Source organism: Anomaloglossus baeobatrachus, chromosome 1, assembly GCF_048569485.1.
Source record: "Anomaloglossus baeobatrachus isolate aAnoBae1 chromosome 1, aAnoBae1.hap1, whole genome shotgun sequence".
Taxonomy (NCBI): domain Eukaryota; kingdom Metazoa; phylum Chordata; class Amphibia; order Anura; family Aromobatidae; genus Anomaloglossus; species Anomaloglossus baeobatrachus.
The window spans coordinates 967109380-967134143 of NC_134353.1; the positions used below are offsets into that span (position 1 = coordinate 967109380).

The 24764-nt window shown below is 46.4% G+C and overlaps 1 protein-coding gene across 2 annotated transcripts; it reads right to left on the bottom strand.

Moving 5' to 3' along the window:
• Positions 1-766: 766 nt before the first annotated feature.
• Positions 767-23626, bottom strand: LOC142257951 (uncharacterized). Of its 2 annotated transcripts, XM_075330279.1 has the most exons (9): positions 23480-23626; positions 16312-16459; positions 15828-16001; positions 15114-15237; positions 14068-14165; positions 13906-13984; positions 7875-7972; positions 7640-7760; positions 767-4694 (listed from the first exon to the last, which is right to left on the bottom strand). In XM_075330279.1, the coding sequence occupies exons 2-9, from the start codon at positions 16387-16389 to the stop codon at positions 3538-3540; spliced, it is 1929 nt and encodes a 642-aa protein (XP_075186394.1). In that variant the 5' UTR covers positions 16390-16459; positions 23480-23626; the 3' UTR covers positions 767-3537. The 2 variants fall into 2 exon arrangements, with proteins under 2 accessions (XP_075186394.1, XP_075186403.1); XM_075330288.1 differs by lacking the exons at positions 7875-7972; positions 13906-13984.
• Between the last annotated feature and the right edge of the window lie 1138 nt (positions 23627-24764).

Below are 24764 nucleotides of genomic sequence, written 5' to 3' on the forward strand. Positions count from 1 at the left end.
TCAATGGGGTGAATGGGGGGTGATTTGAACTTTTAATAATTTTTTTTTTTCATTTTTCAAAACTTTTATTTAATTTTTTTTTTATTTTACTAGTACCCCTAGGGGACTATAAGGATCAGCAGTCTGATCGCTCATTCATTGCTCCTGATCAGAGCAGCACCGCTCAGACCGGGAGAAATGATCATCTCTTATAACCTGCAGTACTCTGCTACTGGTTAAAGGACCAGAGTTATGTGAGCTACAGGAGTCATTACATGACTCTGTGCTGCCGTGACAACCACCGGATCCACGTGTTCATGTCATGTGACTTCCGGTATCGGGCGGTGAGTAAACGTCTACTGCGATCGCCGTTAAATGGCAATGTCACATCTTGACAGCGACATTTCAGGGGTAAACAGATACAGGTGGATAGTGGTTCCACTCGTACCTGCGAAGCACACATGTCAGCTGTACAAATCAGCTGACATGTGCGCGGATCCCCGCCTGCAGCAGCAGATTAACACTGTAACCGCAGGGACGTAATAACGACTGGGGGGCAGTAAGGGGTTAAAAAAAAACCATTTCTAAGACTAAACACCATGTCAGCATATACGGTATGTTAACTTGCAAAATCCAGCAGAAAAAGTCCAACATTTCTACCAAATCTGGAGCTCCAGAACCAAATTTAAACTTTTGCCTTAACGTAGCGAGAAATATAACAAGTCCGTGAGTAGAAATTCTATTTCAATAAATTATTGCAACGTGGATTTATAAATTTCTGTTCAGTTTATTCATCTTTACATTATTAAATTACTTTACCGAAGATCAAATATGCACAAAAAAACCTAAACAGTATAATACATTATTTTCATTACAGATGCTACAGTGCGTGTGACATTGTCGGCAAAAGGCGAGGAGCGAGGTGAGAAGGTTCATTGCCGTTTCCTTCATTGTATCCACAAAACGTTTTCTCCACCGATTCTGGCCACGGATGATTATTATCGGAGTGTCTGGCAGCCCCCAAATGAAACCCTCTTAGGCTACATTCACACACAGGTCTATACAGTGAGGAGAATAAGTATTTGATTTAAAAAATCATACAATGGGATTTTCTGGATTTTTTTTGCATTCTGTTGGAGTTACCTATGATAAAAATTACAGATCTCTCCATTCTGTGTAGGTGGAAAACTACAAAATCAGCAGAGGATCAAACAAATACTTATTTTCCTCTCTCATATATATATTTATATATAATATAATAGTACAGACCAAAAGTTTGGACACACCTTCTCATCTCTAGAAGAACTGTTAAGAGGAGACTTTGTGCAGCAGCCTTCATGGTAAAATAGTTGCTACAAAACCACTGCTAAGGACAGGCAACAAGCAGAAGAGACTTGTTTGGGGTAAAGAACACAAGGAATGGACATGAGACCATTGGAAATCTGTGCTTTGGTCTGAGGAGTCCAAATTTGAGATCTTTGGATCCAACCACTGTGTCTCTGTACGACGCAGAAAAGGTGTCACACTGTACTCTAAGATGTACAATAGCAGTACAGCGCAGTAATGTGGGACTGAGAGGATTCCTGAAACTATCTGAGAAGGTAGTTAGGTGGTAAACCACTAGGGGGCGTAAAAGTGGAGGAAACGTATGAGCAGGGAATTCCCTAGCAGAGGTAATACTAGTCAAGCCCACCAGATGGCAGTAGAATCGTCAGAAAGCCGTGTCACAACATGAGGTCTTGTAAGTACACAAGGGCAAAGTCTAAACGTAGTCAGAGGGAAGCAAATAGTCAGTAGCCGGGAAATCAGAGCCTAGAAGCGAGGGGGAGTGGGAAGACAAGACAGAATAAAGGTAAACAGATAAGGAACGAACAGGGAGACAACGGGAGAGACACTGATGGAAACAGACAACAGAGGAGGTTACCAGGTCAGGTGAACACGGAGGTCAGGAGGGGGCAGGGCAGACAACAGGTCACTCAAGAGCAGAACACAGCAAAGCCAGAAGTATCACTGGTAAAGTCCAAGAGAAACAGTGCCCTAATAAAGCAGCCTGACCTTCAGAACGAGGCTGAAAGGATTAACCCCTAACATGACTTGCATCAGAAGTTAAACTAAAAATAGGCTCAGCTCCAGCTGAGCCAGGAGTCAATCATGACAAAAGGTTAATGGATGGACTCTATATGGCTGGTTCCCACCGTGAAGCATGGAGGAGGAGGTGTGATAGTGTGGGGGGGGGCTTTGCTGGTGACACTGTTGGGGATTTATTCAAAATTGAAGGCATACAGAACCAGCATGGCTACCAGAGTATCTTGCAGCGGCGTGTTATTCCATCCGGTTTGTGTTTAGTTTGACCAGCATTTACTTTTCAACAGGACAATGACCCCAAACACACCTCCAGGCTGTGTAAGGGCTATGTGACTAATAAGGAGAGTGATGGGGTGCTACACCAGATGTCCTGGTCTCCACAGTCACCAGACCTGAACCCAATCGAGATGGTTTGGGGTGAGCTGGACCGCAGAGTGAAGGCAAAGGGGCCAACAAGTGCCAAGCATCTCTGGGAACTCCTTCAAGACTGTTGGAAAACCATTTCCGGTGACTACCTCTTGAAGCTCATCAAGAGAATGCCAAGAGTGTGCAAAGCAGTAATCAAAGCAAAAGGTGGCTACTTTGAAGATCCTAGAATATAAGACATATTTTCAGTTGTTTCACACTTTTTTGTTAAGTATTTCATTCCACATGTGTTAATTCATAGTTTTGATGCCTTCAATGTGAATCTACAATTTTCAGTCATGAAAATAAAGAAAATTCTTTGAATGGGAAAGTGTGTCCAAACCTTTGGTCTGTACTGTACACACATTATATATATATATATATATATATATATATATATATATATATATATATATATACACACATACACATACATACATATATTAGTGTTGATTGACAGGAATATGTCTCTGGCCCATGAGATTCAGAGCTTGTCCTATTCTCACCCGATCTGCGGATATGACTCGGCTATTAAAGTCTATGGGGATCCGTAAGATACAGATGAAACTAGGAGGACATCTTGGTACTTCAGAGTTCTATCCTATTTTGATCTATTTTTAACCAAGTCAACATATAAAAAAAAAAAAAAAAAAAGAGTCAGACAATCTACCTGCTTCAGTGAAAAACAAAAAAAAATAGAGGAGGAAATAACCCTATCCAATTAGATAGCAGTTAAGATGACACCTCAGAAAAAATTGGGCAAATTCTCTTGGGTGGTAACGCCCACGGCTAGGTGAATCAAGCCTTATTGCTGAAATTTGTCTGTAAATAACCAGACATGGTAAAACTTTTTTTTTCTTTTTCTTTTAAGCTCTTATATATTTCCCACATTCAAAGTAGGAATAAGGTTTCCCATCTACGTGAGTTCTCTGAGGAGTTTCAAGATTTGATTACCCTGCAAAACATTTTGAATCACGCAGAACAATAAAACATCTTCTCTCCTGTGTGACTCTACTGATGAACCCCAAATTTGACTTACAAAATACAACATTTCCTACATTCTGAACATTAACAAGGTTTCTCCCCTCTGTGAATTTTCTGATGTTTAACGAGGTCTGATTGATGTGTAAAACATTTTTCACATTCTGAACATGAATACGGCTTTTCTCCTGTGTGAAGTCTCTCATGTTTAGCAAGATATGATTTATCGGCAAAACACTTCCCACATTCTGAACATGAATACGGCTTCTCTCCAGTGTGAATTCGGAAATGTTTAACAAGATCTGATGAATGTGCAAAACATTTTCTACACTCTGAACATACAAACGGCTTCTCCCCTTTGTGACTTTTTTCATGTCTAACCATACTTGATTTATCTGTGAAGCATTTCTCACATTGTGAACATGAATACGGCTTCTCTCCTGTGTGACCTTTTTTGTGTCTAGCAAAACTTGAATTATCCATAAAGGTCTTCCCACATAGTGAACATGAAAATGGTCTCTCCCCTGTGTGATTTCGATGGTGATCCCTTAGTTTGGCTTTAGTGAGAAAACATTTCCCACACTCTAAACACGAAAATGGTTTCTCTCCTGTGTGACTTTTTAGATGTTTAACAAGACTTGATTTATCTGTAAAACATTTCCCACATTGAGAACATGAATATGGCTTCTCTCCTGTGTGGCTTCTCTGGTGTTTCATAAGATCTGATCTATGTGCAAAGCATTTCTCACATACTGTACATGAATACGGCTTCTCTCCTGTGTGAACTCTCTCATGTCTAACAAGACTTGATTTACTTGTAAAGCTCCTCCCGCATTCTGTACATGAATATGGCCTCTCTCCTGTGTGACTTCTTTCATGTATTACAAGATTTGCTTTATCTGTAAACCACTTCCCACATTCTAAGCAGCAGTATGGCTTCTTCCATGTGTGAAATTTTCTGTGCGTCAAAAGACCTGAGCTTTTTGTAAACTGTTGACCACATTCGCCACATTCAAAACCTTTTCCTTCTTTTAGTCCTGAACTTGTGGAAAAAATCTGAAGCTGCGCAGGAGAAGGTTCCTTGTGATTCAGTGGATTATATAATAGATTTGTACTATAGAGTCCTGAATTTAAATTAAGAGTGATGGGGTTTTCTTCTGTAGTGTGCTGCTTGATGTCTTCATTGCCTACTTTGTAATTTAGCATTAACATGAAGGTTCCTTCAGGATTCTGACTGTGATTTTCTGTTACGATAAAAACAGAATTAAGTTTAATTTCAAAACACAAAGTAGGCAATCATTCCATTCCCATCGGGCAAAAGAAAATAGGTGCAGTTTTTTTTGGGGGGGGGGGGAAGAGTTCCGCATCACAGTCAGAAATTAACACTTCAATAAGGAGAAGTATAACCTATTCCTATTACATCCACTTGTGGCTTTGGCTCAAAAAGTGCAAAAAAAAAACCCAAAACCCCCCCATACTGCCATAACAAAAGCAAATAAACCTGCCATAATAATGCATTTACTGTCTTATAACTTTCTTAATTAATTGTGCTCAAAAGGTCGCACTGTGAAAAGAATTACAACATCCATAATAACCCCTTCCCTTACAGCAGAAGTAGATAACTGTAACGCCTGCCTAGATCCACAGACTCAGACGGGCTGTAATGGACAGGCTAGAGGGAAGCCACTCACCAAGCAGGACCCCCAGAATCCTGAAGCCCTTTAACCCCTATACAGGGATTTGGAATTACACAGGGCCCTGGAGATCACTACCTGTGGAGGGCTGCAGTCTGGAGAGTAGTCAGGCAGGGTCAAACCAGGAATTGCGGAACAGAATCGGCAGGCAAGTACATCAGAAACAAGCAGAGGTCAAAACTGGATCGGGCAGCGAGGTACAAAAACAGCAGGCAGGAGGGTAGTCAGGAAACACGCAGAAGTCAGCACACAAAATCACAGGACGAAACAGGAGCCAGAATTTTTAGAACCATCTCTGGCAGAGGTGAGCAGACAGGAGGGTCATTCAAAAGGGCGTGATGTCTTCCCATAGGCTGTAGCTGAATGATGGTAACTTCAGCTGGGAGACACCCGCCACCTACAGTCAGCCAGTGGCACTGCAGATCCCCAGGAAACCCAGACCAGTGGATGAGCGGAGCCTGCGCCCACCAGTGCCGCTGGCATCGACTCCTCTCCCATCACCAGCACCATCCACGGCAGGAACACGGTGTCGCCTGGCGATCGCAGTAGAAGTCGATGGAGCGGACTTCGATGGTGACGTAACAATAACGATAGAACGATATATATCATCACACGATTACAACCTCCACACTTACTGTAACATAACACAGGCCGTGCTGACTCAGAGTCTGTGTGTGATAACAGCACCCTACACATCCCAATATTAGATACATATTGAGTCATGGAATGGGGGCTGAACAATTTTGACAGAAAATTAAAGTCTCGATTTTACAGACAATTTTCGATTTTAATCTCATTTTTTGTTTTGATACACAAGTTTAAAAAAAAAAAAAAAAAAAGCCTATAATCTCCTTCCCTGACACGTAATAACCTTCCCTCTTATTTTATACGTTATTGGTGCAGATTTAACGCAGCGTTTTTTAAATTCCTTTTTATTAGTGCAGAAAAGCTTTGATTTTGCACTGAAAGGGAATCTGACAAGTCCCCCATTATGTCCCCCCCCACCAGCATTTATATATTTACTACTACATACCCTGCCTAACGAGCCCTTTATACTGACTGACACATTGGATAAAAATCTTTATAAAGTCCTATTTTCATATGTAAATTAGCCCTTTGACTAGTCAATTTAGTTCCCCAGACTAGTTGGCCCTCTCCACATATTATCATGCCCATGTGGGGGAGATGGTAAGATTTACAGCGAGGTGGTGTCCTCGCAGATCCTTGTAAATCCCGCATATGGCTTTCTTCACTAACATCACTGGCTTCCTGTAAATCCTGCGAATGCACTTGCATCATTGTGCCTCTGAAGCTGGGTGTACGCTTCCCGGCTTCAGAGCACTGCGCATCTCTGGAAGTGAAGAGGACGAGGGTTTCACTTTATGGGTAGCGCTCCTATCGGAGGCCAAGAAACATAAATTATTGTGCCTTTGAAGCTGGGTGTAAGTGAAGAAAGTCACATGCATGCCCAGGATTTACAGGAAGCCAGTGAAGAAGCCGCCTCTCTTCTCATCATAAGATTACACCCACAGGGGCGTGATAACGTGGAGAGGGCTGACTAGTCAAGGGGCTAATTTACATATGAAAAAGGACTTTATAAAGATCTGTTTTCAATGTGTTTAGGAGTCAGGCAGTATAAAGGGTGCATTAGGCAGAATATTTAGCAATAAATATATTAATGCTGGTGGGTGGGATGACATGGGGGACCTGTCAGGTTCCCTTGAAAACGGCAACATTTTTATAGATTAACCCTCCCCCCCCCCCCCCCAAAAAAAAAAAAAAAAAAAAATGCACCAATGAACATCGTGTTGAGGGCATGAGTTCATGAAATCCCATCTAATTTGCTAGGATGGTCGCACACAATGGAATCTGTACAAAAGATGTAGCAGAAAAATGCCGAATTTATGCGAATGTGGGACATGGACTCATTCATAATTTTAGATTTTGATAGATCGGACATCTGCTGACACGGAGATACCAAATATGTTTATTTTGTAATTATTTTCATTATTTTTAAATGGTTTTAAAGTTTCTTTTTTTTTACTATATTTTTTAGTTCCTGTAAAACACTTCTAATCTGTACCACAATGTTTCTGTTCCCTAGTATTGCAATATATAGCGCAATTAAGGATCTCCTTCATCGGAGCACAGAAGTGGAGGACACGAGGCTTCGCTTGGCCCACCCCTGCCATTACTGCTCAGCATAACCCACAATCTCTGAAGCTGGAGCCATTGTTCTTAGCGGCAGATGCTGGTTGTATCACGGCCGGTTGCTCCATACCACGCGCACCTGACATTCGCCTACTTGTACTTGCCGCCCGACACTGATGCTGTGATTATTGACTTTTCGATTGTTTAATTTCTCTAAATCTATCTCTGTATTTTCTTCCATCAAATCTGTCCCATCTGAATTCTCCTCCGTGTATAAGCCTTGGCCGATGTGGATCTGTTCTGTGGCTCCAAGGTGGATCCAAATCATGACGCCTCTTACGTACCTGTGGTAAGAGCTGCCGGGATCTCCTCCGCCTCACTCTTGCACGGCTGATCCCCCCTCGTCCTCTCGTCTACTTCTTCTTCTGTCTCATCCTCCACTTTAATATTAGCCGGATCTTCCCCCTGTTACAGTTCGGCAGAAAGTTGGAGACATCGAACAGAGTAATGAGACAGTGACGACTGCAGAACCAAAATTACTCGCTAGATAAACCCAATACAGGGCTCAGCGCCATCTACCTGATGAGTCTCCGGGACATTGTGATTCTCCTCTGGACAGTGCTGGGGACACAGAGGACGGGGACATCTCTCTGGACAATTTCTTTCCATGAGTCCATCTGTAGGAGACACACAGTGACATAGCAGATTTTGTCATGTAATGATGAGATGATGGAAGTAGAGGCACAGGTGTGTCATGAGTGACAGGCAGTCCCTGTGGTGTTTGGCTATAGACAGTCACAATGTTTGGCTGCAACAAATTGCTCCCTGACCTTCTATTATTTCTGCTTTATGTGTATGGTATCTCATGTCTGTCCTCTGCTTGGGCTTCATCCCTTTAGGACTCTGCAGAGATTCTCACCCTTTCAGCTGTCTCCATCAGCATTTCCGTTTGTATCCTTAAATTCCCTCATTCTCTTCTGGTCTGTGCTGGTGATAACTCCCTATGGATCCTGAGTGCAAGCAGTCGGCTTGCAACCATCTGGAGTAACTTTTTACAGTTTGCAGTCCCTCTCTCTGAATCTTCTTGGAGATAAGCTGTTTGTGGTTTTCCCTTGTTTATTGTCCCTGTGTGTCCTTTAGTTCTAAGTGGGGTTGACGAAGAGCTCATCCCATCCTCTCCCTACCTAGGGCCCAGATGAAGGTCAGCCTAGAGCCAGGTATCACGCTGGACACATACAGTGCCTTGCGAAAGTATTCGGCCCCCTTGGATTTTTCAACCTTTTCCCACATTTCAGGCTTCAAACAAAGATAAAATGTTAATGTTCTGGTGAAGAATCAACAACAAGTGACACAATTGTGAAGAGGAAGGAAATTTATTGCTTATTTCAAACTTTTTAAAAAAATAAATAACTGAAAATTGGGGCGTGCAATATTATTCATCCCCTTTACTTTCAGTGCAGAAACTCCCTCCAGAAGTTGATTGAGGATCTCTGAATGATCCAATGTTGTCCTAAATGACTGATGATGATAAATATAAGCCCCTGTGTGTAATCAAGTCTCCGTATAAATGCCCCTGCTCTGTGATAGTCTCATGTTCTGTGTAAAGCACAGAGAGCATCATGAAGACCAAGGAACACAACAGGCAGGTCCAGGATACTGTTGTGGAGAAGTTTAAAGCCAGATTTGGTTACAAAAAGACTTACACAACTTTAAAGATCCCAAGAAGCTCTGTGCAAGCGATCATATTGAAATGGAAGGAGAATCATACCACTGCAAATCTACCAAGACCCGGCCGTCCATCCAAACTGTCATCTCACACAAGGAGAATACTGATCAGAGATTCAGCCAAGAGGCCCATGATCCCTCTGGATGATCTGCAGAGATCTACAGCTGAGGGGGGAGAGTCTGTCCATAGGACAACAATCAGTCGTACACTGCACAAATCTGGCCTTTATGGAAGAGTGGCAAGAAGAAGCCATTTCTCAAAGATATCCATAAAAAGTGTTGTTTAAAGTTTGCCACAAGCCGCCTGGAGACACCAAACATGTGGAAGAAGGGGCTCTGCTCAGATGAAACCAAAATCACACTATTTGGGCACAATGCCAAACGATATGTTTGGTGTAAAATCAGCACAGCTCATCACCCTGAACACACCATCCCCACTGTCAAACATGGTGGTGGCAGCATCATGGTTTGGGCCTGCTTTTCTTCAGCAGGGGCAGTGAAGATGGTTAAAATTGATGGGAAGATGGATGGAGCCAAATACAGGACCATTCTTGAAGAAAACCTGTTGGAGTCTGCAAAAGACCTGAGACTGGGACGGAGATTTGTCTTCCAACAAGACAATGATCCCAAACAAAGCAAAATCTACAATGGAATGGTACACAAATAAACGTATCCAGGTGTTAGAATGGCCAAGTCACAGTCCAGACCTGAACCCAATCGAGAATCTGTGGAAAGAGCTGAAAACTGCTGTTCACAAACGCCTCCATCCAACCTCACTCAGCTCCAGCTGTTTACAAAGGAAGAATGGGCGAGAATTTCAGCCTCTCCATGTGCAAAACTGATAGACACATACTCCAAAAGACTGCAGCTGTAATCGCAGCAAAAGGGGGCGCTAAAAAGTATTAACTTAAAGGGGATTAATAATTTCATGCCTAATAGATCTACGGTGAAAAATATACGATTATACTTTAACATGCAGCTACCGGTGGACAATCCGGGACAGAGAGTGATAGCTTCGTTAGATGCCCATAAGGCATTTGACAGTGTGGAATGGGGGTATCTATGGGAAGTGCTGAGATATATGGGATTTGGCCCTAACTTTCTATCTTGGATACAGAAATTATATGCTAGACTGTTGGCTAAGGTAAGAATTAATTGAATGTTGTCACATACAGTGGACCTACAAACAGCTACTAGTCAGGGTTGCCCGCTCTCGCCTCTCCTTTTTGCCTTAGCGGTTGAACCATCGGCGGCCTCTATACGGCAGAATAGAGATATAAAGGGCTTTGCATATGGCCCTCTAGAAGAAAATATAGCCCTCTATGCAGACGATATTCTGCTATTTTTGGGAGACCCGGGAGCATCGTTGAGCCGTGCAATGCAGGTGATCGAATGGTTCGGAAGGATTTCTGGACTGACTATAAATTGGACCAGATGAAACCTATTCCAGGTGGACGCGGGAATAGACTGGTCGGTTTCAGGTGATGAGGTTAACAGACTGCGGGTTGTGGATCGGTTTAGATATCTGGGCATTCAGGTAGCCATGCCAATTGGGAATTACAGCACTATTATTCTAGTTCTTTTACTGAAGCAATTGCGTAGTAAGATAACTGCTTGGAATAAGCTTTATTTATCAGTGATAGGACGGATTAATCTTATTAAAATGGTGCTTATGCCCAAGATACTTTATGTGATACACAATACTCCTATCTGGATCCCTCAGAGTTACTTTAGAAACTTCGTTTAGGATATTCAGAGGCCGGTGCCGTATTAGCTATATATATCAGAGCCGATATTAATGAATCAGACAATGAATACATGAGACATGTTCTCCTTGAGCCAGCGTCACCAACTGAACTCGTGTACATCTATAGATCAGTTTTTAGTATTACATTCGAACCTTCAGATATGTACAAAAAGTATCAATTTTGTTTTCTCGCACACATCGAAGCTGCATAGGGAGGGTTGGGGAGTGTAGGTACCCACATTTCATCCCATGGATGGCACATTCCTTCTTTGTGTGGAACTACTGATAAGCATAAATACTATTCTTTGTTCATTGTTTGTACATCTGTTCACTTATTTTTGGTAACCCCCTTCTTGACTATACAGCTTTGAATTATATTATAGGTCTGTGCAATTGCTACATAGACACAGATAATTATGCAACTACATCTATATTTTGATTATTTACATACACAGATATTCTTATTACGTTTGAACAAACAAGCTATAGCTTAGGCCACCTCCACAATATATGTGGCAAATTCTACACCAGGGACGTTTGAAACCATTTACACAAATACAAGAAGAATTTGGGGTATCTCCGTCCGGATGGTACCACTATAAACGGATGGCACATGCAGTAACGGCTCAAGGGACTAAGCAATCACTGCTGGTTCTGGCGGACACAGTATCGAAATATGTGTGTAGTGGTTGGTCCACAAGAGGAATCATATCAACCATATATAGGGATCTATTGCATACATATTTGCTTAACCACCCAGTAAGAACTAGATCTAAATGGGAGGGAGAAATAGACGGGATCACTGATGAGGTGTGGGAAAGTGTCCTGGAATACATACCGAAATTATCAATGAGTGAACCGGCAAGATTATCCCACCTCTATGTGGTGCATAGAGCATATACATCCCCGCTAATTATGTGTAAAATGGGACTGAGGAGTAAGGGCGGCTTTGCACATTGCAACATCGCACGTGTGATGTCGGTGGGGTCAAATCGAAAGTGACGCACATCCGGCGTCACTTTCGACATTGTAGTGTGTAAATTCTAGATGATACGATTAACGAGCGCAAAAGCGTCGTTATCGTATCATCGGTGTATTCTCTGACATTTCCATAATGCCGGTGCTGCGACAGGTACGTTGTTGTTCCTCGTTCCTGCGGCACCACACATCGCTGTGTGTGAAGCTGCAGGAGCGAGGAACATCACCTTACCTGCCGCCGACGGCTATACGGAAGGAAGAAGGTGGGCGGGATGTTTACATCCTACTCATCTCCGCCCCTCCGCTTTGATTGGCCGCCTGCCGTGTGACGTCGCTCTGACGTTGTACGACCCGCCCCCTTAGGAAGGAGGTGGGACGCCGGCCAGAGCGACGTCGCAGGACAGGTGAGTGCATGTGAAGCTGGCGTAGCGATAATGTTCGCTACGCCATGAATCACAAGATATCGCTGCTGCGCCGGGGGCGGGGATTATCGCGTGCGACATCGCAGCATCGGCTTGCGATGTCACAACGTGCAAAGCCCGTCTAACTCCGACTGTCCTAGATGTAATGGAGAAGATGCCGGCATCTTACATATGATGTGGATGTGCCCCAGGTTGACGTCCTTCTGGATAACGGTCCTTAATAAAATAGAAGGAGCTTATAGATGTGAACTTCCCAGACAACCCCTGATCTGTCTTCTAGGGTATGTAGAAGAAATTAAAGTAGACAACATTTTTAAAACAGTGATGGCCAGACTGCTGTATGCGGCGAGGAAAGTAATTGCCAAACACTGGATGCAGGGGGCCACCGAGTAGAGGGGAATTTATCACATATGCTAATTATATAGCTCGGATGGAGAGAAGCATGTATGGGAAAAGGAAACAACTTGCACTCTTTGATACGTTGTAGAATCCGTGGTTGCAATATGGATAAATAATAGGGTTGCGGGATGACGGTTTCTGAGCATGGATACTTGGTTCTATACATTCCGATGTATGTCACTGAGAGGTACAAACGAGAGATTTTTTTGTATAGAGGCGTGTAATGTGTACGCTGACGGAAGGTGGGGGGGATGTTGGGGGGGGAAGTTTGAGGTTATGTTAATTAATGCTGAACAAATGACATTGTCTTTGTATACTTAATATAAAATAAAAAATAATTTGATTTAAAAAAAAAGGGATGAATAATATTGCACGCCCCACTTTTAAGTTATTTATTTTTTAAAAAAGGTTTAAAATAAGCAATAAATTTCCTTCAACTTCACAATTGTGTCACTTGTTGTTGATTCTTCACCAGAACATTAACATTTTATCTTTATGGTTGAAGCCTGAAATGTTGGAAAAGGCTGAAAAATTCAAGGGGCTGAATACTTTCGCAAGGCACTGTAGGACCAAAACCTATCTAGGGCAGAGTAAAGGCCCCATCACGCGCTACGATATATCTAATGATATGTCCTCGGAGTCACAGAATTCGTGTCGCAAATCCGGCATCGTTAGAGATATCGTAGCGTGTGACACCTCCGAACGACTGTGAACGAGCAAAAATACTCACCTTATCGTTGCTCGTTGACACGTCGTTCATTTTCATAATGTCGTTCCTCCTTCTGTGCGACAGTTGTTCGTCGTTCCTGAGGCAGCACACATCGCTCCGTGTGACAACCCGGGAACGTCGAACACAGCTTACCTTCAGGCCGCCGGCAATGCGGCAGGAAGGAGGTGGGCGGGATGTTACGTCCCGCTCATCTCCGCCCCTCTGCTTCTATTGGGCGGTCACTAACATCACTGTGACGCCGAACGTCCCTCCCCCTTCAGGAAGACGATGTTCGCCGACCACAGCGACATCGTTAGGGCAGTACGTGTGACGGGGATTAACGACATTGTGCGCCACGGGCAACGAATTGCCCGTGACGCGCAAACGACGGGGGCGGGTACGATCGCTCATGCGATCACACGATATATCGTACCATGTGACGGGGCCTTTAGAACCCATGGCCCAGCGATAGGGTTTGTTAAGTGGTAGGGTTGGTAAGGGGTCGCCATCTTCCTTAGACACAGGGTTTCTCTTCCCCTCCCTTTCACCGATCGCTTGGTACTTCCCCAAACCTAGCATGACAAGTAGTAGTAGGTGACCCCAGAACACAGGACAGTCTCCTCTCCTTACCCTGCTGATCATCCCATGAATCCATCGACTCTTCTGCTTCATCAACAACGACAACTTTAAAATCAAACAGATCTTCCCACTAAAAAGACAATAAAAATATAAATCGAGCTCCGGTCCAATCACTTTATGGTCAGATGTTGTGGAGACGTCAGCGCCATCTACCTGATGAGTCTCCGGGACATTGTGCTTCTCCTCTGGACAGTCCTGGGGACACAGAGGACGGGGACATCTCTCTGGGGGATTTCTCCTCCTGGATCCATCTGTGGAGACACAAAGACACTATATAAGTGTCTGGCCGTGTATCTGTCTGTAGATCACTGCTGCTAATTTCATGTATCAAAGACTAAGCTAAAGCATTGTGGTCCTCACCGCATGGGCAGCGTCTACAGCAAAGGTAGAGGATAGATCATATGTCATAGATCGTATTCCAAAGGAATCCACATGGATATAATGGAAATGACAGAGTGGCCGACAGTGAAGACCCTCATAAGACAAAGCAGGCGTAAAATTAAAAATAACTCGGCCTTAGGGGTGCTTTACACGCTGCGACATCGCTAGCATTTGCTGGCGATGTTGAGCGCGATAGCACCTGTCCCCCGTCGTACGGCCGATATGTGGTGAACGCTGCCGTAGCGAACATTATCGCTACGGCAGCGTCACACGCACATGCCTACTCTGTGACGTCGCGGTGACCGGCGAACCGCCTCCTTTCTAAGGGGGCGGTTCGTTCAGTGTCATAGTGACGTCACAGCAGAGTCACTGAACCGCCGCCCAATAGAAAAAGAGGGGCGGAGATGAGCGGGACGTAACATCCCGCCCACCTCCTTCCTTCCTCCTTTTCCGGTGGAGGCAGGTAAGGAGATGTTCGTCGCTCCCGCAGTGTCACACACAGGGATGTGTGGAGCTGCAGGAACGACAAACAACATCGTAACAGTGGCAGCAGCGATATTAAGGAAAGGAGCGACGTGTCAATGATCACCGTTTTGGAACGATTTTGCGATCGTTGATTGTTGCTCATTAGTGTTTCACGCTGCGATGTCGCTACCGGTGCCGGATGTGCGTCATTAATGACGACGTGACTCCGACGATATATCGGAAGCGATGTAGCAGCGTATAAAGTACCCCTTACCACTGCTAGATTCGGCCCACAGGAATATGCAAGAAGATTCCATACAAAGTATATACACGTACAGTATGTTTATACATACCATGTGATATCACCGGCCGCTGCTCCTCCATCATCACCTCCTCGTACCGCTCCTTGTGTCCTTCCAGATACTCCCACTCCTCCATGGAGAGAAAGACAGCGACGTCCTGACACCTTATAGGAACCTGACAACAACGACACCGACATCACCCAGAATCCTCCAGTGCCTCCTGTATAATGTCCCAGCAGTCACCTCTCCCCTCATCACCCAGAATCCTCCAGTGCTTCCTGTATAATGTCCCAGCAGTCACCTCTCCCCTCATCACCCAGAATCCTGCAGTGCTTCCTGTATAATGTCCCAGCAGTCACCTCTCCCCTCATCACCCAGAATCCTCCAGTGCCTCCTGTATAATGTCCCAGCAGTCACCTCTCCCCTCATCACCCAGAATCCTCCAGTGCTTCCTTTATAATGTTCCAGCAGTCACCTCTCCCCTCATCACCCAGAATCCTCCAGTGTCTCCTGTATAATGTCCCAGCAGTCACCTCTCCCCTCATCACCCAGAATCCTCCAGTGTCTCCTGTATAATGTCCCAGCAGTCACCTCTCCCCTCATCACCCAGAATGCTCCAGTGTTTCCTGTATAATGTCCCAGCAGCCACCTCTCCGGACATCACCCAGAATCCTCCAGTGCTTCCTGTATAATGTCCCAGCAGTCACCTCTCCCCTCATCACCCAGAATCCTCCAGTGCTTCCTGTATAATGTCCCAGCAGTCACCTCTCCGGTCAGCAGCTCAATCATCTTGTTGCTGAGCTCTAGGATCCTCTTCTTGCTCCTCTCATGTATCGGGGGAGGGGCTGTGATGGGGCTCCGGCTCCGCCCTCCTGACTCCTGGAGATGGATGATGGGAGTCACACAGTCCCCCAGTGTCTTCCTCACTATGGTGTAATCCTGTGGATGGAGAGAGACACTTAAGGGGAGATTTCCTTCCGGACTCCAGATCTGACAATCAATATATCTCCCGGGATCAATAACCGTCTCCAGTAATCTGGGGCCGTAACCTGGAATATTATTACACTCAGGGCAAGCATCGAGGGCCTTCTACAACTCTTATAGGGAGTTCACTTTGACAACTCCTCCTGGCAGAGGGCCCCACAGTCTCACGGCTCTTACAGTAAAGAATCCTTTCCTTTTTATTCTGGATTTCCTCTCCATGACGTCACATAACATAATAAAGTTGATAGGAATGTGGAGGAGTTACCTCTCCGCTCAGCAGGGAGATGATCTCCAGGGAGAGGGTTAATAATCTTCTGTTGATCTCATTCCCGTCCTCATCCATCCTCGGGGATCATTCACAAGAAGGAGGGATGAAAACTGGATCCGCTGCAGGGATCTCGTCTTGCTAGCGTCTATGATACAGGAGAAGATGGAAATCACAGATAACAATATAACGTGTGAGATACAGAACTACAATTACTGAGCATTGAAAGGAACACGTTCCTGGGCCGTCACCACATGGATTATAGAAGAATTCAAAATATGGACAATTATGTGACAGCCACAGATATTCTGTAAGGACCCAAAAAGTACTTAGAGCAAATAGAGAGCAGCAGTTACAATCTGCCCAGGCCAAGAAACAAATGCACTAGCAGGATGCAGCAAGACCCCCAATAAGGTGGAGGCATCACAGGTGCAAAAGATGCAAATCGCTCACACACTTCCAATCGGTGGAGGGGGCGATTGATGGATGATAAAATTGCATACCAGTGACTTGTATAGGGCGTCGTTCACACATGAAGGTGCACAGTAACTGGTTAACAGCCTATTAGTCACACCCATACAATTCGACCAGGTGGGCTGCACTAGCACTATCCAGGTGCACCACACAGGGACGGGAACTCCAATATACAAGGCCTAACATTAAGGGGCTTGGCTGTGTCCTGTAAGGACCCAACAAGCTCCGATCAGATCTACAAGACGTCACCAACCACGAGCGAAGTATCCTGTAACTAAGGCTCCTATCACATCGACAAGACATCACCAACCACGAGCGATGGATCCTGTAACTAAGGCTCCGATCACATCTACAAGACGTCACCAACCACGAGCGATGGATCCTGTAACTAAGGCTCCGATCACATCTACAAGACGTCACCAACCACGACCGATGGATCCTGTAACTAAGACTCCGATCACATCTACAAGACGTCACCAACCACGACCGATGGATCATGTAACTAAGGCTCCGATCACATCTACAAAACGTCACGAACCACGAGCGATGGATCCTGTAACTAAGGCCTCGATCACATCTACAAGACATCACCAACCACGAGCGATGGATCCTGTAACTAAGGCCCCGATCACATCTACAAGACATCACCAACCACAAGCGATGGATCCTATAACTAAGGCCCCGATCACATCTACAAGACGTCACCAACCACGAGCGATGGATCCTGTAACTAAGGCTCCGATCACCTCTACAAGATGTCACCAACCACGAGCGATGGATCCTGTAACTAAGGCTCCGATCACATCTACAAGACGTCACCAACCACGACCGATGGATCCTCTAACTAAGGCCCCGATCACATCTACAAGACGTCACCAACCACGAGCGATGGATCCTGTAACTAAGCCTCCGATCACATCTACAAGACATCACCAACCACGAGCGATGGATCCTCTAACTAAGGCCCCGATCACATCTACAAGACGTCACCAACCACGAGCGATGGATCCTGTAACTAAGCCTCCGATCACATCTACAAGACGTCACCAACCACGACCGATGGATCCTGTAACTAAGGCCCCGATCACATCTACAAGACGTCACCAACCACGAGCGATGGATCCTGTAACTAAGCCTCCGATCACATCTACAAGACGTCACCAACCACGACCGATGGATCCTGTAACTAAGGCCCCGATCACATCTACAGTCATGGCCAAAAGTTTTGAGAATGACACCAAAATTATTTTTTCACATGATCTGTTGCCCTCTGGTTTTTAATTGTGTTTGTCTGGTGTTTACATCACATACAGAAATATAATTGCAATCATATTATGAGACCAGAAGGTTCTATTGACAGTTAGAATGAGTTAATGCAGCAAGTCAATATTTGTAGTGTTGCCCCTTCTTCTTCAGGACCTCTGCAATTCTCCCTGGCATGCTCTCAATCAACTTCTGGAGCAAATCCTGACTGTCCATTCTTGCATAAGCAATGCTTGCATTGTGCCAGAATTTGTTGGTTTTTGTTTGTCCACCCGTCTCTTGATGATTGCCCACAAGTTCTCAATGGGATTAAGATCTGGGGAGTTTCCAGGCCATGGACCCAAAATCTATATATTTTGTTCCATGAGCCATTTAGTGATCCCCTTTGCTTTATGGCAAGGTGCTCCATCATGCTGGAAAAGGCATTGTTGGGGCCAAACTGCTCTTGGACAGTTGGGAGAAGTTGCTCTTGGAGGACATTCTGGTGCCATTCTTTATTCATGGCTGTGTTTTTAGGCAAGACTGTGAGTGGTGCGATTCCCTTGGCTGAGAAGCAACCCCACACATGAATGGTTTCAGGATGCTTAACAGTTGGCATGAGACAAGACTGGTGCTAGCGCTCACCTCTTCTTCTCCTAATAAGCTGTTTTCCAGATGTCCCAAACAATCGAAAAGGGGATTCATCTGAGAAAAAGACTTTACCCCAGTCCTCAGCAGTCCACTCCCTGAACCTTTTGCAGAATATCAGTCGGTCCCTGATGTTTTTTCTGGAGATAAGTGGCTTCTTTGCTGCCCTCCTTGAAACCAGGCCTTGCTCAAGCAGTCTCCGCCTCACAGTGCGTGCAGAAGCACTCACACCAGCCTGCTGCCATTGCTGAGCTAGCTCGGCACTGCTGGTAGTCCGATCCCGCAGCTGAAACAGTTTTATGATACGGTCCTGGCGTTTGCTGGTCCTTCTTCGGTGTCCAGGAGCCTTTTTGGCAACAATGGAAGCTCTCTCCTTGAAGTTCTTGATGATGCGATAGATTGGTGACTGAGGTGCAATCTTTGTAGCTGCGATACTCTTCCCTGTTAGGCCATTTTTGTGCAGAGCAATGATGGCTGCACGTGTTTCTTTAGAGATAACCATGGTTAACTGAAGAGAACCAATGATACCAAGCACCAGCCTCCTTTTAAAGTGTCCAGTGGTGTCATTCTTACTTAATCATGACTGATTGATCGCCAGCCTTGTCCTCATCAACACCCACACCTGTGTTAATGGAACAATCACTAAAACAAGGTTAGCTGCTCCTTTTAAGGCAGGAATGCAATGATGTTGAAATGTGTTTTGGAGGTTAAAGTTCATTTTCTTAGCCAATATTGACTTTGCAAGTAATTGCTGTTAAGCTGATCACTCTTTATGACATTCTGGAGTATATGCAAAATGCCATTAGAAAAACTGAAGCAGTAGACTTTGTAAAAATTAATATTTGTAGCATTCTCAAAACTTTTGGCCATGAATGTACAAGACGTCACCAACCACGACCGATGGATCCTGTAACTAAGGCCCCGATCACATCTCCAAGACGTCACCAACCACGAGCGATGGATCCTGTAACTAAGGCCCCGATCACATCTCCAAGACGTCACCAACCACGAGCGATGGATCCTGTAACTAAGGCCCCGATCACATCTCCAAGACGTCACCAACCACGAGCGATGGATCCAGTAACTAAGGCCCCGATCACATCTACAAGACATCACCAACCACGAGCGATGGATCCTGTAACTAAGGCCCCGATCACATCTACAAGACGTCACCGACCACGAGCGATGGATCCTGTAACTAAGGCTCCGATCACATCTACAAGACGTCACCAACCACGAGCGATGAATCCTGTAACTAAGGCTCCGATCACATCTACAAGACGTCACCAACCACGAGCGATGGATCCTGTAACTAAGGCCCCGATCACATCTACAAGACGTCACCAACCACGAGCGATGGATCCTGTAACTAAGGCCCCGATCACATCTACAAGACGTCACCTACCACGAGCGATGGATCCTGTAACTAAGGCTCCGATCACATCTACAAGACGTCACCAACCACGACCGATGGATCCTGTAACTAAGGCTCCGATCACATCTCCAAGACGTCACCGACCACGACCGATGGATCCTGTAACTAAGGCTCCGATCACATCTCCAAGACGTCACCGACCACGAGCGATGGCTCCTGTAACTAAGGCCCCGATCACATCTACAAGACGTCACCAACCACGATCGATGGATCCTGTAAATAAGGCTCCGATCACATCTACAAGACGACACCAACCACGAGCGATGGATCCTGTAACTAAGGCCCCGATCACATCTACAAGACGTCACCAACCACGAGCGATGGATCCTGTAACTAAGGCCTCGATCACATCTACAAGACGTCACCAACCACGAGCGATGGATCCTGTAACTAAGGCTCCGATCACATCTACAAGACGTCACCAACCACGACCGATGGATCCTGTAACTAAGGCTCCGATCACATCTCCAAGACAACCGATGGATCCTGTAACTAAGGCTCCGATCACATCTCCAAGACGTCACCGACCACGACCGATGGATCCTGTAACTAAGGCTCCGATCACATCTACAAGACATCACCAACCACGAGCGATGGCTCCTGTAACTAAGGCCCCGATCACATCTACAAGACGTCACCAACCACGACCGATGGATCCTGTAACTGAGGCCCCGATCACATCTACAAGACGACACCAACCACGAGCGATGGATCCTGTAACTAAGGCCCCGATCACATCCACAAGACGTCACCAACCACGAGCGATGGCTCCTGTAACTAAGGCCCCGATCACATCTACAAGATGTCACCAACCACGACCGATGGATCCTGTAACTAAGGCCCCGATCACATCTACAAGATGTCACCAACCACGACTGATGGATCCTATAACTAAGGCTCCGATCACATCTACAAGACGTCACCAACCACAACCGATGGATCCTGTAACTAAGGCCCCGATCACATCTACAAGACGTCACCAACTACGACCGATGGATCCTGTAACTAAGGCCCCGATCACATCTACAAGACGTCACCAACCACGACCGATGGATCCTGTAACTAAGGCTCCGATCACATCTACAAGACGTCACCAACCACGACCGATGGATCCTGTAACTAAGGCCCCTATCACATCTACAAGACGTCACCAACCACGAGCGATGGATCCTGTAACTAAGGCCCCGATCACATCTACAAGACGTCACCAACCAGGAGCGATGGATCCTGTAACTAAGGCTCCGATCACATCTACAAGACGTCACCAACCACGAGCGATGGATCCTGTAACTAAGGCTCCAATCACATCTACAAGACGTCACCAACCACGAGCGATGGATCCTGTAACTAAGGACCCGATCACATCTACAAGACGTCACCAACCACGAGCGATGGATCCTGTAACTAAGGCTCCGATCACATCTACAAGACGTCACCAACCACGAGCGATGGATCCTGTAACTAAGGACCCGATCACATCTACAAGACGTCACCAACCACGACCGATGGATCCTGTAATAAGGCTCCAATCACATCTACAAGACGTCACCAACCACGAGCGATGGATCCTGTAACTAAGGCTCCAATCACATCTACAAGACGTCACCAACCACGAGCGATGGATCCTGTAACTAAGGCCCCGATCACATCTACAAGACGTCACCAACCACGACCGATGGATCCTGTAACTAAGGCTCCGATCACATCTACAAGACGTCACCAACCACAAGCGATGGATCCTGTAACTAAGGACCCGATCACATCTACAAGACGTCACCAACCACGAGCGATGGATCCTGTAACTAAGGCTCCGATCACATCTACAAGACGTCACCAACCACGAGTGATGGATCCTGTAACTAAGGCTCCGATCACATCTACAAGACGTCACCAACCACGACCGATGGATCCTGTAACTAAGGCTCCGATCACATCTACAAGACGTCACCGACCACGAGCGATGGATCCTGTAACTAAGGCCCCGATCACATCTACAAGACATCACCAACCACGAGCGCTGCATCCTGTAACTAAGGCTCCAATCACATCTACAAGACGTCACCGACCACGAGCGATGGATCCTGTAACTAAGGCCCCGATCACATCTACAAGACGTCACCAACCACGAGCGATGGATCCTGTAACTAAGGACCCGATCACATCTACAAGACAACACCAACCACGAGCGATGGATCCTGTAACTAAGGACCCGATCACATCTACAAGACGTCACCAACCACGACCGATGGATCCTGTAATAAGGCTCCAATCACATCTACAAGACGTCACCAACCACGAGCGATGGATCCTGTAACTAAGGCTCCAATCACATCTACAAGACGTCACCAACCACGAGCGATGGATCCTGTAACTAAGGCCCCGATCACATCTACAAGACGTCACCAACCACGACCGATGGATCCTGTAACTAAGGCTCCGATCACATCTACAAGACGTCACCAACCACGAGCGATGGATCCTGTAACTAAGGACCCGATCACATCTACAAGACGTCACCAACCACGAGCGATGGATCCTGTAACTAAGGCTCCGATCACATCTACAAGATGTCACCAACCACGAGCGATGGATTCTGTAACTAAGGCTCTGATCACATCTACAAGACGTCACCAACCACGAGCGATGGATCCTGTAACTAAGGCCCCGATCACATCTACAAGACATCACCAACCACGAGCGATGGATCCTGTAACTAAAGGCTACTTTACACACTGCGATATCGGTCCCGATATCGCTAGTGTGGGTACCCGCCCCCATCTGTTGCGCGACACGGGCATATCGCTGCCCGTGCCGCACATCGCCCAGAGCCGTCACACATACTCACCTGTCCGGCGACGTCGCTGTGACCGGCGAACCGCCTCCTTTCTAAGGGGGCGGTCCGTGCGGCGTCACAGCGACGTCACTGAACCGCCGCCCAATAGCAGCGGAGGGGCGGAGATGAGCGGTACGTAACATCCCGCCCAGCTCCTTCCTTCCGCATAGCGGCCGGGAGGCAGGTAAGGGGAGCTTCCTCGTTCCTGCGGCGTCACACGCAGCGATGTGTGCTGCCGCAGGAACGAGGAACAACTTCGTTACTGCTGCAGTAACGATTTTTGAGAATGGACCCCCGTGTCGCCGATTAGCGATTTTGCACGTTTTTGCAACGATGCAAAATCGCTTATCGGTGTCACACGCAACGGCATCGCTAATGCGGCCGGATGTGCGTCACCAATTCCGTGACCCCAACGACTCCGCATTAGCGATGTCGCAGCGTGTAAAGCCCGCTTAAGGCTCCGATCACATCTACAAGACGGATCTGCAGGTACACAGCATTTCCTCCTCAGATTTCCCACAATGCCTCCCGCTCACCTGCAGGTTCTGGATAATCTTTTCTTATCTGTATATTCTGTACAGAATGCTCTATGTAATGGCTGATAACAGAGAGAACAGCAGATCTTCACAAATCACCAGCCCAGCATCTGCAGCACCTCAGCGCTGGAGGACCTGTGGTGACGTCACTGCAAGCACTCAGAGCGTGCTGGGGGCGGAGCTTATTACATTTATGCTTTGATAATTCTGTGGAGAAAGGAAGGAAGTGCGAGATTGGTCACGTGACCGGAGTAGGCGGAGATCTTTATTGGAGAGAAACTAGTAGGGCTGTACCACGTCTACTAAGCTCCGCCCCCTCAGCTGCTGGTCACATGACGTCATCAGTGCTCCATCGTCTCCAAGTCCTGAGCCTCAGTGTGTCAGAAACCTCCGTAGTGAGAAGAGCTGCAGCACACGGGGGTGTGAGGGGATTTAGCCTTGTACACGGGGGTGTGAGGGGATTTAGCCTTGTACACGGGGGTGTGAGGGGATTTTAGCCTTGTACACGGGGGTGTGAGGGGATTTAGCCTTGTACACGGGGGTGTGAGGGGATTTAGTCTTGTACACGGGGGTGTGAGGGGATTTAGCCTTGTACACGGGGGTGTGAGGGGATTTAGCCTTGTACACGGGGGTGTGAGGGGATTTAGTCTTGTACACGGGGGTGTGAGGGGATTTAGTCTTGTACACGGGGGTGTGAGGGGATTTAGTCTTGTACACGGGGGTGTGAGGGGATTTAGCCTTGTACACGGGGGTGTGAGGGGATTTAGCCTTGTACACGGGGGTGTGAGGGGATTTAGCCTTGTACACGGGGGTGTGAGGGGATTTAGCCTTGTACACGGGGGTGTGAGGGGATTTAGCCTTGTACACGGGGGTGTGAGGGGATTTAGTCTTGTACACGGGGGTGTGAGGGGATTTAGCCTTGTACACGGGGGTGTGAGGGGATTTAGCCTTGTACACGGGGGTGTGAGGGGATTTAGCCTTGTACACGGGGGTGTGAGGGGATTTAGCCTTGTACACGGGGGGGTGAGGGGATTTAGCCTTGTACACGGGGGGGTGAGGGGATTTAGCCTTGTACACGGGGGGGTGAGGGGATTTAGCCTTGTACACGGGGGGGTGAGGGGATTTAGCCTTGTACACGGGGGGGTGAGGGGATTTAGCCTTGTACACGGGGGGGTGAGGGGATTTAGCCTTGTACACGGGGGTGTGAGGGGATTTTAGTCTTGTACACGGGGGTGTGAGGGGATTTTAGTCTTGTACACGGGGGTGTGAGGGGATTTTAGTCTTG